Consider the following 16,089-nt stretch of genomic DNA (forward strand, 5'->3'; position numbering starts at 1 on the left):
GTGGATAACTGAGGAATAGAAGCAGGAATGCTTTTTTCTTTGTATATCTTATGTGCTCTTTGAATCTTGGGCCATGGGATGTATCATCTACTCAAAAGTTATTCTTTCTCAAATGAGATGTTTTAGGGAGTAAAATCCACCAGACCTGAGACTGACTGCAAATGAGAGTCGAGATGGGTGTGTGGAGGAAGACGCCTAGGTTTGGGGCTTAGGCAATTTCACCTGCTTTTATTTGATTGGAAATGCTGGTGGAGGAGCAGGTTTGGTGAGGAAGGAAAGCCGTTCAGTTTAGGACACGTCAAGTTCCAGATATCTGTAAAATATCCAGGTAGAGTTGTCTAATAGAGAGGCATCTGAGCTGTCTCCTGGAGCTCAGGAGACAGAACTAAAGCCAAAATAAAGAAGTCTTGAATCACAAGCGTGTGTGTCAACATCATCCATGGAGGTGGCAGGAACTTGCCAGGTGGTGAGGAAAACAGAGAGCTTCATGGACCAAAACTATTTAAGAGATGGGGAGAAGAGAACCAGGCAGAGTGGGAGGTGAGCATGGCACGAGGGGCGTGCTGAGAGCGGGTGAGTGGTCCACGGGTATTGAACCCTACTGAGTTTGCACAAGACTCAGATGGCTCAGTGGGGCTAGCTATGGGGAGATGACCTTGATGAGAGCGCTGTCAGCAGCTGGAGGGGCAAGGCCAAGCCACAATGGGGTGGGGACTCTGTGAGTTCAGCAGACAGCAGAGTCTCCTTTTAAGAAGTCTGGCCCCAAGGAAGGAGTAAAAAGATAGGGCAGGAGCCGAAAGGAGAAATGGAAATCGAGGGGAGGCGATTACAATCTCTTTGAGGATAGGAAAGAGCAGAGCGTGGTTATTTGCTGACTAGCATCGCCTGGGGAGAGAGAGAGGTTGAGGTTAGAATAATGAGAGGAGATAAAGGATACAGTGGTGGACAGGACTGCCTGAAGAGACAGGAAAAAAACTGTATCTGGAATACAGATGGGAGTTTAGCTTTACCCAGGGTAGGGGGAGCTTCCATTGTGGATGAAGATAGGAGGAATCACGCTGACTGAGCACATTTAGAAACTATACCACCTGTGAACCTCTGTGTGCGTGCGTGTGTGTGTGTGAGTTATCCCTCACCATTCCACACTCACCTGGGCCTTGCGTGTGTATCTGGATGAACCTAGGGGCAGTTTCACAAATCCCACTTACCTTTTGGCTCTTCCAGATCACAGTCCTCTTACAAAGTTGCTGTGGCTTTGTGGTGAGAGTGTTGACAGGGCTGGGATGAGAAGGGCTGGAGACAGAATCGAGGCTGTGATGGGCACCCCGGACACCTAGTTTCCAATCTCCTTCCTGGAAAGGGATGGCCCATGCTCTGTGATTGCTGTCCCCCCCACCTCAGTGCAGGGGCAACGGAGCTGGGGGCAGAGGGGAGCTGTCACAGGAAACATGGCTGGAAGCCTGCTACCTCCAGACACAAGGATGAAAAACTGCTAACAGGCAACCTGAGGGACAAGCAGGGATGGTCCCATAAAATAATTGATGGGGCCATCCACGCAGAGAAAGGAATACTTTACCACCCATATTTTAAAACATACCAGGATGCAAATGAGATACACTTTAGACTCTAAGTCTCAAAAAACAAGGGTAAGACAGCTGAAAAATAGCAATCCCCAAACACCCAAGGCAAACCGGACAAAGGACTTGAAAAAAAAAAATTTCTCCAAGAAAAAAGATACACAAATGGCCAGTGGGCACTGAAAAGATGCTCAATGTTGTTAGTCACTGAAAGTGAAAGTGAAAGTCGCTCAGTCATGTCCAGATCTTTGGGACCCCTCGGACTATACAGTCCATGGAATTCTCCAGGCCAGAATACTGGATCCCTTGTCCAGGGGATCTGCCCAACCCAGGGATAGAACCCAGTCTCTGGCATGGCAGGTGGATTCTTTACCAGCTGAGCCACCAGGAAAGCCCAAGAATACTGGAGTGGGTAGCCTATCCCTTCTCCAGTGGATCTTCCAGACCCAGGAATCAAACCGGGGTCTCCTGCATTGCAGGCAGATTCTTTACCAACTGAGCTATCAGGGACGCCCCGTTAATCATTGGGGAAATGCACAAATCCACAATGAGATACCATTGCATAATCAAAAGGATGGCTACTATAAATTTAAAACAAAATCAGAAAATCACATGTTGGTGAGGATGTGGAAAAATTGGAATCCTGTGTATTATATTGCTTCAGGAAATGTAAACCAGTACAGCTGCTGCCAGAAACAGGATGGCAGTCCCTCAAAAAATTCAATAAAGACTTGATATAAGATCTAGCCATTCCACTTCTAAAGAACTGCTAGAAGTTTCAAAACTGCTTTCACTTATCTTTTAAGTGGCTGTTTTCTCTTTCATACTCACCCACATTTTCCCCACTATCACACCCCACACAGGCCCTATTACCCTCCAAATCCTGAATGTGCAGCCCTTTGGGTCTCTATCCCAGTTTATCCTCCACCTCCCTCCACTTCTCTTCATTTGATCCTAGATAATAGATGGAAGTTTGGAAGTTTTCAGTATCCAACGAAACTGAAAGCAGGAACTTGTAAAGATAATTGTACACCAATGTTCATATGACAACAGCCAAAGGTGGAAACAACCCAACTGTCCATCAGCGGAGGGATGGATAAACACAAAGTGATCTAAACATACAATGAGATGTTATTATATTTGACCTTTCAAAGGAATGAAATTCTGACTCACACTATAGCATGGATAAATCTTGAAAACGTTATACTACATCAAATAAGCCAGGCACAATGGGACTAATATTGGATAATTCCACTTATACGAGGTAACTAGAAAACTTAAATTCATAGACAGAAAGTAGGATATTGGTTATCAGGGACCATGGGGAAGGAATGATGGGGAATTCATGTTTAACAGGTACACAATTTTTGGTTTAAAAAATTCCCTGAATGAATAGTGGTGATGGTTGCCCAACAATATGAATGTACTTAATACCTAATGGTACAGCTGAAAAATGCTTAAAATGGTAAATTTTATGTTCTGCATATCATAACACATTTTTTAAAAAATAAAGGCAGGATGAATAACCCTTCTTCTTGCAGTTTTCTAGTGTGGGTTTGGCTGTGAGGTGGGGAGAGGGTCCTACAAGGTGCAGGAAGAGTTGAGGCTACAACCTCAGGGCCATGCCCGGCTGGTGCTACGTGAAGCCCTGGGAGACACCACAGCTCACAGTCTAGCACCTCAATGGGCAGAAAAGGAGGTGATGACCCAGCCTTTGGCCTAGCACCTAGCATCCCTACCTGGTGTCTTTAGTTTCCAAGCCTAACTCTGCTTGAACAGACACCCTCTTTTCCCAAGAGGTGGGACTTCCAAGAAGCCAGAAGGCACTCATTCCTGGGAATGCTGAGGTGATGGGTGAGGTATGGATGGCCTGGGAGAATTCTTCTGTCCACCCCTCACAGGGTTAAAGGCAGGAAGGGCGGATGCGTCACAAGCAGTGTCTCTTTCTCTGCCTTCACCCAGGCCCACCTGGAGTCAGGATAAGAGTAACAAGGGTCCTGATCATAACTGATAAACCCGATCCTCTCCATCCCCCTCCCCAAGGTCCAGTCCGAGATTCACGTGTCCCAGGGTGTTGCGACGAATGATCTCCCAGCCTCGGTGACTGCCGCTGCTTCCAGACGTGGTCCGGGACAGGGAAGGGGTCGGGAGGGCCAGGGAGGCTCTGGCTAGAAGCCCGCTTTCAGACACCGAGGGCCGTTTCTCAGGGGGATGTCCTTGTCCTTCCTCCTTGTCTGAGCCCTTGAAAGCTTCCACGTAGCGACGAGCTCGCAAAGTATTCTGGTCTTGGCTGGTCTCAACTCTGAGGAGGTGAGAAAGAAGAGAAGCTCAGCTGATCCGGGGAGAGACCGGATCATGAGGAGAAGCCAAAGTGAACGCAGCACAGATGGGAACCAGGAATGAGCGGAGAGCAGGAGGAAGCGGGCCGCGTTGAAGCCGGACGACCTGCTAGGATCAAACGAAGGGAAGTGGAGGATAAACTGGGAAAGAGACCAGAAGGGCTGTGCCTTCAGGATTTGGAAATAATAGCTGATTTTATTTTTCTGGGCTCCAAAATCAGTGCAGATGGTGATTGCAACCATGAAATTAAAAGACACTTACTCCTTGGAAGGAAAGTTATGACCAACCTAGACAGCATATTGAAAAGCAGAGACATTACTTTGCTAGCAAAGGTCCGTCTAGTCAAGGCTATGGTTTTTCCAGTGGTAGTGTATGGATGTGAGAGTTGGACTACAAGAAAGATAAGAGCCGAAGAATTGATGCTTTTTAACTATGGTGTTGGAGAAGACTCTTGAGAGTCCCTTGGACTGTAAGGAGATCCAACCAGTCCATCCTAAAGGAAATCAGTCCTGGGTGTTCATTGGAAGGACTGATGCTGAAGCTGAAACTCCAATACTTTGGCCACCTGATGCAAAGAGCTGACTCATTGGAAAAGACCCTGATGCTGGGAAAGATTGAGGGCAGGAGGAGAAGGGGATGACAGAGGATGAGATGGGTAGATGGCATCACCGACTCAGTGGACATGGGTTTGGGTGAACTCTGGGAGTTGGTGATGTTCAGGGAGGCCTGGCGTGCTGTGGTTCATGGGGTCGCAAGGAGTTGGACATGACTGAGTGACTGAACTGAACTGAACTGAGGGCCTCTGTGTGTGTGGGGGGGGGGGTGATGTGGGGGGAATGTGGGTGAGTATGAAAGAGAAAGCAGCCAATTAAAAGATAAGCGTGTCATAGGATGAGGAGATGCAAGTCAGGTAATAACTGAGAGAGGAAAGCCACGTCAGGAGGAGTTGAAGGTAGGGTATGAAGGAACAAGCTTAGCTTGCAGGTTAGACCGGAAGCTCTAAGAATAATACACTAGAGGGCTTCCTCGGTGGCTCAGTGATAAAGAATCCGCCGGCCACAGCAGGAGACACGAGTTTGATCCCTGGTCCAGGAAGAATCCCCCGTGCCACGGAACACCGAAGCCCATGTGATAGAACTACTGAGCCTGTGCTCTAGAGGCCGGGGGCTGCATTTGCTGAAGCCCACACTCCCTAGAGCCCGCGCTCCAAAACAAGAGATAACCCCGCAGTGAGAAGCCCTTGCACTAGAGTAACCCCCCGCTTGCCGCAACGAGAGGAAAGCCCACCCGCAATGAAGATCCAGCACAACCAGGAAAAAAATAAAAAAATAAATCTACTGGGAGTGGGGGTCAGGTGGAAACAAGAAGAGCGCATGCCCACAGTGGAGCGCGGATACGTGTTTGTGGCGGTGCACACGTCACTGCCCTTCTGACCTCGCGGCTGGCGCTACCTCTCCGCACCCCTCCCCTAAACAGGCTAACACAGTCTCACTTCAGAGGGTGATGACTTCTCCTCCGGGTCCAATTTGGGATCCCGCGAATGGAGAGGAGGGTCATACGTGCAGAACCGGGCACCCTGGCTCCCACGGCCTCACACGGGTGGACAGTCCACAGGTCTCCAGGGTCACTCACCGAAGGAACCAGCGGTCCCCCAGCCCGTACTTGAACCCACAGATGCCGGAGCGTGGCCACAGGGTGCGAGGCATCTTCCTCTCCAGCATTACTGTGGTGGCCACGACCTAGGAGGAGACGAGAGACGGGGGAAGAGCCCAGAAAGAGCCATGAGGCTGAGAGGACCCTGGGGCTACTGACAGAGGGAACCCAGAGAGGGAGGAGGGCATCTGTTCAGGGATGGGTGACAGCCACCGTCCATCCCCCTGTTCGTGTGAGGTGCCATGCTACTGCCTCCCTCATCACTCATCGCAAAAGGAGAGACTATTTTATGAGAGTTTTGGATAAAGCAGTGACCCGTGCATTACCATTCAGATTCAGGGAAAATGAGCCATCCCATCCAAACTAATATCTTTTCCTTTTTCATAGGAAAGCCATAGACCAATTATTTGGATTTAAATAAAATGATTAAATAGAATCTCTGTGATCTTGGGGATGAAATGATAACTGGTGATGTTGAGGGAATCTGCAGCAAATTAAAAATACACCCATATCCTAAGAAGGAAAAGAGTGGGTTAATGACTCCAAACTTGGCAGGGAAAATTCTAGTGGCATGGCAAGTGTCCTGTCCTTTACCCAGCCCTCATTATTATTAACTTAGATGAAACATAAGACAAGATTATCAAATATGCTTGTGACACAAAACTGGGAAGGATATGTAATAAGCACAATGACAAAGCAATATAAAAATGATCTTACCAGATTGGAATGCTGGTCAAAAACCACTAATGTGAAATTTAAGTAAACCCAATGCAAGGTGCTACATTTGTAAGACTAAAGTGTCAGTGTTAAGCACAGGAAAACCCCTAAAGGGGCTTAGTCAAATCAATCATGTAACAAAGATGTGAGGGTTCTATTTGATCATGAGCCAACTGCATATTTAAGAGCCAACTGCATATTTACTGAAAGACCTGACTCCGTTTTAGGTGCTACTTATAGTTTAGTGTTCAAAGCCAGAAAAGGGATGATCCCTCTTTATGCTGCTTTCCTCCAATCACATAAAGATTGTTCTAGCTTTGAAAGCCCCAGGATCTAGGTCTGAACAGAGGGTCATTCAGGATGGATTGGGTCCAGGAAGCTTGATTGATGGAACAAACTAGGAATCCCTAAAATAACTTAGTTCTCTACTTCATCATCTCATGCTCCCATCTTTCTCAGCACTCCATGATTCTCTTGGTCTGCTCTCTGCTCCTGAGTTGTGCCAAGTTCCCTCCACCCTCAGCACTTTCAATCATTCTATTTCCTTTCCCTAGATAGTGCTTTTTCTTTATCTTGAAAGGGACACTTATTGTTTCTACTTGCACCATCATTCAGCCTCCCAATCTTCTTCTGGGAACAGAGCCCATCTGATGTTTAGAAAATCACTTCTTCTCTACTGTCAGTCCATCCGTTAGAACAGACTAGACCTCACAGAGTCCTGGTTAATTCATCTATTTTCCCCAAAACTCTACCACCAGCACCAGTTCTCCAGTCCTTGGCCTTAGTCTTAAATGGAAGGATCCACCTATGACCAAACTTGTTGCGATGAAATGGGTTCACTGGACAGAAGGAGATGCTCTTTTCAAGGCTACAGATCCACAGCATCAGGAGTCACACAGAATACAGTAAGAATGGGGCCCCTTGAGACTTTCCTGGTGGTCCAGTGGTTGAGAATCTGCTTTCCAGTGCAGGGGACTCAGGTTGGATCCCTAGTCAGGAACGTAAGATCTCACATGCTGCAGGACAACTAAGGTCGCTGCAACGACTGTGCCTTGGAGCTCTAGAACCGTTGCTCTGGCAAATAAAGAGGCCCCCATGCACCACAACTAGAGAAAGCCCCCATGCCAGAACAAAAATCCAGTGCAACAAAAAAGAAAAAGAATAAATAGAGTGGGGCCATTGCAATGGGTGTATCTGCTCACTCCTTTGTCAGTTTAGAGCTCCTATAAGCTATCTCAGCAACACGATGCAAGAGACTGACTTAGAGGGGTCAGGACAAAAGAGAGAACCACAGAGAAACTCATGTAATGGGTGAGACGGAGATCCAGGCTCTGGCCAGACATGCCTAAAGCTAATTTAATTCCTTAAACGTTCCAGTTATGAGGATCAATACATCTTCCCACTCTTTTTTTCCCCAAGTCTATTTGAGTTTGGTTTTTTGTCCCCATAGCCAAGTGTCCTGATGGACAAAAATCCTAACTCCCATTCCCTCCCCTTATTCTTCGTTTTTAAAAAATATTTATTTGACTGCACTAGGTTTTAATTTTGGCATGTGGGATCTAGTTCCCTGACCAGGTATCTGACCCCGGCCCTCTGCATTGGGATCACAGAGTCTTAGCCACTGGACCACCCAGGAAGTCCCTCCTTATTCTTCATAATTGATGAATTATTACCCATGTTTAGGGGCTCATCTTAAATGTCAGTCTATCAGGAAAGCACTTTCTAACTTTTCAGTCCAAATCTTCTCTTGCCTCCTGTTCTTAGCACCTTCACTTCTCTACAACACATTTATTCTTCTAATTACATGGCTTTCTATGAAGTTTTAATGTCTGTCTTTCCAGCTGGACCGTAAGCCCCACGAGGGCACAGACTACATCATCTTGCTCATGCCCCCAGATCCCAGATATTTCCCAGCACGGAGAAAGGCTCCAAATAATTAGTGCTAATGAATGGAAAGTCCAAAGGGACAAACAATGGCTCTCTTCAAATATTTGAATGGCACGCCTAAGGGAGAATGTGTTCTGCATTATATAAGAAGAAAAAATGGGGGCCAACGGGAGCCCCAGTTTTTCTATCTTATAGAAAGAGAGGTTTCAGCTCAATACAGTATGGGCTTTTCTAATAACAAAAGCTTTTGAAATATGAAAAAGCTCTCTCCTCCCAACCTCTACCCAAATCCACATGATAATAAGGTCTTCCTTAGCATTAAAGAAGACACTGAATTACCCTCTGACCAATAAATGAGTATATGTTGGGTAGGAGCTCAACTAGAAGACCACTAAAGACAGTACCAACTCTAAGATTTTATTACCCTATGGTGACATAAAGAAAAGATAATAGAAAAACAGTTATAAAAGCAAATACAAGGTAAGGTTCAAATGAAAAACTAGAATACATAAGGACAAGAAAGTTAAAAGGGGAAAGATTTATACCATCTGAAGAGAAATCAGAGTATAGAATACATAAGAAGAAGAAAGTTTCTAGTTGCCTCTGGAGTCAAGGATGACTCCTGAATCTACCCTTCCCCTGTGGTCAACACACAGTTCCTGGGTGTTGATCCTAACCCTATCCTACCATCCTATCAACTTACCCTCCATCTATTCAAAAATTCCTCTGTTGAGATGACCACCCCCATTGGGGTGTTCCATGACTCCCCTAAGAGTCATCGACCATGACATATTGCACTTTGATTTTTCTCTCCATCCCCTGACCCTCAGGAAGACTACCACTGACGAACTCACCTGGGCCCTCCAGAGCTCGTCCTGTTCGTGGGCCACCCGCCAGTGTGTGTCGCCCATCATGGCGACCAACAGGTTGATCATAAGCAGTGTGGCGATGATGGCAAAGGCAAAATAGACGATGCTGTACATGAAGGGCAAGTCCACATTGTAGTTGGCGGGCCCGTCGATGACGGTGAGGAAGAGCTCAAAGGTGCTGAAGAGCGCCATGGGGTAGTCATAGAATTCCCCCAGAGAGGATGGGTCCTCGGTCTGGAAAATGATATAGAACGCTGCCCCGCCCAGGAAGAGGGCATGGAGATCAGGAAACAGGGAGTTATCACAATAAGCCTGGGCCTGGTCAGTATTCATTCTACCTCTAACATATATCTCCATACAATTACACACACGCACATGCATGCATGCCCAGATGCTCAGTCATGTCCGACTCCTTGCCACCCCACGGAGTGTAGCTGGCCAGGCTCCTATGTTCATGGAATTTCCCAGGCAAGAAAACTGGAGTGGGTTGCCATTTCCTACTCCAGAGGATCTTCCCCACCCAGGGAGTGAACCCATGTCTCCTACATTGGCAGGTGGATTCTTTACAACCTGGGAAGCCCACATACATGCACACACACACACACACACACAAATGTAGATGTGTAAATTATACATATTATATAAGTCACATTTTCCCTGTGTACTTGGTTAACTCTGAGGTATCCTATGACCAAGTTTATCACTCTGGATAATGGCAATACTCAGAATTTAGCTAACATCTATCATCTATCTATCAGTAGATATATATAGTATATGTCACCTAACTGGTTTTTACATTTTAGAAGCAAATATTTAAAAGGCCAATTGTTACAAGAATGCATGAAATCTTCAACAACTTTAAAGAACTGAGCACATGAAAAGTCTAAAAGAAAAGAACCTAAAAAAAAATCTCAGTGTTCTCTAGATAATCATCCATTACTCTGAGATTTCCTGCGTGTTCTTAGACCATTGCAAAAAAATGTGATGTGTAGCCTTACTGGATGGTATTAGGTATCCTGGGAACTTACTACAGCATCAGAGCCTCTGAAAGCCTCATCCCTGTGTGGGGAATGGAAATCTAAATAAGGTGGCCCCAAGAGCAGAGCTAGGGTCTATGACAAAGCATGGTTTTGCAACAACGAAGAACAGATGCTTTGGGAGATCTATAGAAAATGGCTCTGCTACATCCCCTCATTCTGCATACATACAGATGACGGTGGGGAGGAAGGGAACATGAGGAACCCTCCAAATGGAAAGACTAAGTTTTACCCTCTCAAAGTTCCCATCTTGGTGTAGTTTTTCAGTCGTCTGTTTTCTGGGACCTCCCATTAAGCAAGGGAATGCCTAAGACAGGAATGGCATCCGTTGTACTCAGAGCCCAGGGTTGGGGCCCTCACATGTCACCCTGAACATCCACCTGCCTTCCAGAGGTTCCGCCGCAGCCATGGAGAACTGGATGAGAGGCACCAGTGTTTGCTCTTCCTTCCTCTCTCTGCCTTCCCCGAAGAACTTTCTCCTCCTTGTCCACTTGTTCTCTCCCTCCCTCCACTCTGTCTCATCTGCCCTGTTCCGGATGTTTCTTCTCCTCCTTTCCCTGGAACCCTTCCCCCTACGCCTTGGGCCATGACTGGGTCCCCACTGGCCATTGTGCTTCAAGCCTCTCTTCACAACTCTTCTGTTTTCCTCTCCCATTCTTCAAACCCTCCAAACCCTTTTGTTGTACCTCCTTCTCCAAATTCCTTTCTTTTCTTTAAACTTTGACTACATAAATGAAAAAAAAAGGGCACTTGATGTGTTATTGAGTGCTTTTCATTTACTCTTCTGAAGTGTAAACATAGAAGAATTAAATACTGAACTGTTTGCACACGGCACCTTTCACAACTGGCTTGTCTTTCCTGTTTCATATCTGTCTCTCTTCAAGGCCCTTTGTCTATCTCTCCTTTAAAAATGCTGCAGGGCAGTTAGTCAACACAAACATGATTGACCCAGAACTTCAGGGCATATGAGTCCACGCTCTAAGGCCAATCTGAGTGACCCAGATCCTAAGCATATGAGCATGTTTTTCGATTCACTTTCCACTAGGAGGAAAAAAAAAGCAAAAGGGAGTGCAAACGAGAAATAAGTGAGAGCAAGAGTGAGAGAGAACCTTCTGGAGAACTGAATCCCAGTCTCTGGAGGAGAAGAGAGTGATGTTCTCACCTGAGGCGAATCCCACGATAACCACAGCCATCAGCCAGCAGAAACGCAACAGATCTCCGAAAATCATCTACAGAGAACAGAGAGGGGAGGGAGGGTGGGGGACCGTATCTCCACCTGCCTCTCAGCAGCTACTGCTGCTAGATCAGGAGTCACCAGAGTTCCACCAGATCTAGTAGGAGCCTCATTTTGTTGTTGTTGTTGTTGTTCCTACTCCCTCCCTTGGTCTGGGAAAAGTCTGATGTCTGAAAGCAAGAGAAACTGGAGACAGCACCGACCTTCTGGATCATGATGGTGAAGGGGCCCAGCATCTGGAATCCTCGCGCAAAGTACATGACGCTGCACCAGCCCAGCACCAGGGCGAAGGACATGGGTACCACCTCCCCGTTGGTGTTGGTGAGCCGCATCACCATGGTCACCAGCACCAGGAAGGAATAGGTGATGCTGGGGGGAGAGAGGGGAGGGGGCTAATGAGAGGAGGGGCTGGGAATATTCTAGGTCCCTTCTAGCATGGCGCTGACCTGCCCGGAACCCACCGCTCAACCACCTAAACACACACACAGTCACACCCATGAACCCGCTGGAGAAAAAAGTCCCTGGAGGCGAGGGTCCCAGAGAGGGATAGGGAGACCTGAAATGTTTCTGGCAAGGGAAGGCAGGAGGCCAGAAGGAAGAACACTCACGTGATGACATGGAATGGCCCCCCGAGGACAGTCTGTCCAAAATAGCGGGAGAAACCAACCCTGAAGATATCTGGGATCTGGAAAAAGGCCGGGGGGGGGGGGGGGGGAGAAAATGTAGACTTCAGGTCAATAAATCACAGCAACATCTTTTTTTAATCCATTTCCCAGAATAATGGAAATAAAAGCAAACATAAACAAGTGGGACCTGCTTAAACTCAAAAACTTTTGCACAGAAAAAGAAACAAAAAACAAAAAGACAATCCATAGATTGGGAGGAAATATTTGCAAATGATATGACTGCTAAGGGATTAGTCTTGAAAATTTACAAATAGCTTATGACACTTAGTAGCATCAAAACAAACAACCCACTCAAAAAATGGGCAGAAGACCTGAGTAGACATTTCTCTAAAGAGGACAATAGGCACATGAAAAGATGTTCAACATAGCTAGCTATTAGGGAAATGCAAATCTAAACTACAATGAGATATTATCTCACACTGATCAGAATGGCTACCATCAAAAGATCCACAAACAATAATGTAAACTGGTCCAGCCACTGTGGAGAAAAATATGGAGGTTCCTTAAAAAGCCAAAAATGGAACTATCATATGACCCTGCAATCCCATTCCTGGGCATATATCCAGAGAACAGCAGGATCTGAAGGGATTCATGTGCCTCAATGTTCATTGCAGCACTGTTTACAATGGCCAAGACGTGGAAACAACCTAAATGTTTATAAACAGAGGAATGGATAAAGAAGATGTGGTGTACACACACACACAATGGAATATTACTCAGCCATTAAAATGAATGAAATAAGGCCATTTGTGCCAACATGGATGGGCCTAGAGAGTGTCATTCTGAGTGAAGTTAGTCAGATGGAGAAGGAGAACTATCATATGGCGTCCTTTATATGTGGAATCGAAAAAGAAATGATACAAATGAACTTACTTGCAAAACAGAAAGAGACTCACAGACTCAGAAAACAATCTCATGGTCACTGGGGGTGGAGGGGTGGTTGGGGACTTCAGGAAGGTCATGTATAAACACTGCTGTGTTTAGAGTGGATAACCAGCGCGACTTTACTGGATGGCACAGGGAACTCTGCTCATGGTTATGTGCCAGCCTGGATGGGAGGCGAGTTTGGGGAAGAATGGATACATGTCTGTGTCTGGCTGAGTCCCTTCACTGTTCACCTGGAACCACCCACAACATTGTTAACTGGCTATGCCACAATACAAAGTGTTTTTGGTGTTAAAAAAAAAAAAAAGGTAAAATACTTCAGTTCAGTCTGAGGGCTCAACTGCACCTCACCTCTAGGAATAGGATGATCGCTGACCCGAGGACCGTCATCAGCTCCCCCACCAGCCGGATTTTATCCTGCTGAGTCACGTAGGCCTCCTGTGGTGAGACATTCAGGATCAGAAGTGCTTTCTGATGGACTGAGAGGCAAATCTTTTTGAGTAAGTGGTCTAAAGCAACTCAACTATATCCAAGATGAATAAGAGCTCCCCTTACCACCACCATTACCACATCACCACCCATCCCCCCACCCCCACTGTATTTGTCATTGCAGCTCAGTCTGTGACCAGGGCGTGAGTCTAAGTAAACCAAGATGCAATGTACTGGGTTAGCCAAAAATACATTCAGGTTTTCCCATACCATCTTATGGAAAATCTGAATGAACTTTCTGGCCAACCCAATACAATATATATGTTCCATATGTTAACAAATTGAGTTACCACCTAACAACTCACTTCTTATGCTGTTGAGTTGTAACTTATGGTGATGTGTGTACTGAGGGGCTGAGGTCACATTTCAGTGCATCAAGTTAAGAAAGTTAAACCAACAGGAAGAGTGGCTTGGCCTGGTTTCAGCTATGCTGAAAGGCCAGCTTTTCCAATCTTGCTGTGGTTCCCAGCAGGTAAAATATAAACACACCACAGAACTCGGGTTCTGGGATGGACCCAGAACCTGCTAGCTCCAGTGAGACCTTGAATCAGTCACTAAAACTCCCTGAGCTTGGGGTGTCTTATCTGTAAAATGGAGACTATAATGGTTACCTCCTGGGGTTATTGTGAAGACCAAATCAGATGGTGTGTTTGGACGTATTATAAGCCACAGAGCACTATAGATGTATTCATGCCTTGTGCTAAGTCACTTGAGTCATGTCTGGCTCTTTCTGACCCTGTGGACTGTAGCCCGCCAGGCTCCTCTATTCTCCAGGCAAGAATACTGGAGTGGGTTGCCATGTCCTCCTCCAGGGGATCTTTCCGATCCAGGGTTCAAACATGTGTCTCTTATATCTCCTGTGCTGACAGGTGGGTTCTTTACCACTAGCGCCACCTGGGAAGCTCCATAGATAAATTCATTGTGGTTTGATTATGATTTGGCAATACAGAAAAGGGCTAGAGACACGCTATGGTTTTCAATTCTAAGGAAGGACTCTACCTTATCCTGGATGGTAGGTGTCAACAGTATAGGCCTAAGGTCAACATGAATAAAAACCATCCTCCTCTGCACACCTTACTTCACAGTTAAAAGCTTGCAGTGTTACCCAGATGCAGCAATCAAATTCTACAATAATGTTCCTTAGCTTTTTTGAAGTTATGAGCCCATCTGAGAATATCATGAAGACCACAGGCCCTCTTTCTGGAAAACTGTTCACATACATATAACTCCCAGATGAAACTGTACAAATAATTTCAACACATGCGAGTACCCCCTTAGACTTTTGGGAACTCTGTTCTCCAAGGTCATGTCTTTGAATTGTGCACCCAAGACAAGACTTGGGATGATTTCCGCTGAAGAGAATGGGATCCCTCACTAGGCATGAGAATCACCAGTCATCTTTGTTCTACTGATAAACGGGACCTCTGTGGGCTACTTCAGCAGTGTACTCACTGGTCCAGTGAGAGGCATAGCTTTTGAAACAGGAAGAGATGCTTTGTAGTAGGAGGTGTTCATGGCTTCCCTGGTGGCTCAATCAGTAAAGAATCTGCCTGCAGTGCAGGAGAACTGGGTTCAATTCTTGGGTCAGGAAGACTCCCTGGAGAAGGAAATGGCAACCCACTCCAGTACTCTTGCTTGGAGAAGTCCAAGGACAGAGCAGCCTGGAGAGCTACAGTCAATGGGGGGGGTCGCAAGAATCAGATACAACTTAGCAACTAAATCACTATCTCAGGAGGTGCTCTAGGGTATAAAGAAGGCACCCATCAAGTATCCTGTGGCCTCTAAGAGGGTGTGTGTCAGCTCAGAAGAAGCCAAGGATACAGTCTCTAGGGAAGCGTAGAACCAGAGTTACTAAGGGACAGTAGAAATGTTTCAGACAAGTCATGTGGGACCAGGGAAGAGCAGGAAAGGAATTGGTGACTATGTACCTTTAGTAAACAACGTTCTCTAACAATCTGACTAGGCTTCAGTTCTTTTGCTGTTGCTGTCCTTAAAGAACTGATGTTATGCCAACTTTTCTGATGTTTACTTCTCTTGAGAAACTGGACAATTTTATTTTATCATATAGTGAGCTATTTCCCTTTTGCTTTGCTTCCAAGGAAGCTCAGAAGTCTTTTTCGTTTTTTTTTTTTAAATCTCCAGCCCTAACAACTCGTTGAATACCCTTTCCTCCATCCAAAGATTCAGATCATAGATCTTATTCTTTTTCTTTATCTTAATGTTCCTGTTGCATCTGTCTTTCACTGTAAAACAGGCCAGCTCCTTTTGAGAATCAGGTAGTAGGATAAATAATAAGTTCGTTAATTGTGGGGACAAAATAACACTAGATATAGAAATAAAATAATGGCATCTGTGCCATATATGTGTCTATACACAATTTTTAAGAAAACTTTGGACCTTGGTTGCATGAAAGTGAAAGTGAAGTCATTCAGTCGTGTCTGACTCTTTGCGACCCTATGGACTATAGCCCACCAGTCTCCATCCATGGAAATTTCCAGGCAAGAATACTGGAGTGGATTGCTATTTGCTTCTCCAGAGGATCTTCCCAACCCAGGGGTCGAACTCTGGTCTCCCACATTGCGGGCAGACTCTATCATCTGAGCCACCAGGGAATCCAGGAACTTGGCTGCATATGGCTGGAAAATTGCCAACAACTTTTTCTTTGGGTCTGCTAAGAAGAGGAGGGTACCTGTTGGCCGGGAGCTTTGTGGGGAT

General features: G+C 46.0%; 1 protein-coding gene across 1 annotated transcript in view; it reads right to left on the reverse strand.

The window, feature by feature from the left end:
• Nucleotides 1-2,471: 2,471 nt before the first annotated feature.
• The window catches only part of TRPV5 (transient receptor potential cation channel subfamily V member 5), a 30,457-nt gene continuing 16,839 nt past the window's right edge, over nt 2,472-16,089 (reverse strand). Inside the window, exons 9-15 of the mRNA XM_043872477.1 lie at nt 13,237-13,323; nt 11,923-11,999; nt 11,518-11,683; nt 11,243-11,309; nt 9,029-9,297; nt 5,550-5,656; nt 2,472-3,879 (exon numbers count right to left, since the gene is read on the reverse strand). Coding sequence (XP_043728412.1) covers nt 3,579-3,879; nt 5,550-5,656; nt 9,029-9,297; nt 11,243-11,309; nt 11,518-11,683; nt 11,923-11,999; nt 13,237-13,323 — 1,074 coding nt within the window. The 3' untranslated portion in view covers nt 2,472-3,578. The remainder of the gene's footprint in view (nt 3,880-5,549; nt 5,657-9,028; nt 9,298-11,242; nt 11,310-11,517; nt 11,684-11,922; nt 12,000-13,236; nt 13,324-16,089) is intronic.

Source organism: Cervus elaphus, chromosome 18, assembly GCF_910594005.1.
Source record: "Cervus elaphus chromosome 18, mCerEla1.1, whole genome shotgun sequence".
NCBI classification, from domain to species: domain Eukaryota; kingdom Metazoa; phylum Chordata; class Mammalia; order Artiodactyla; family Cervidae; genus Cervus; species Cervus elaphus.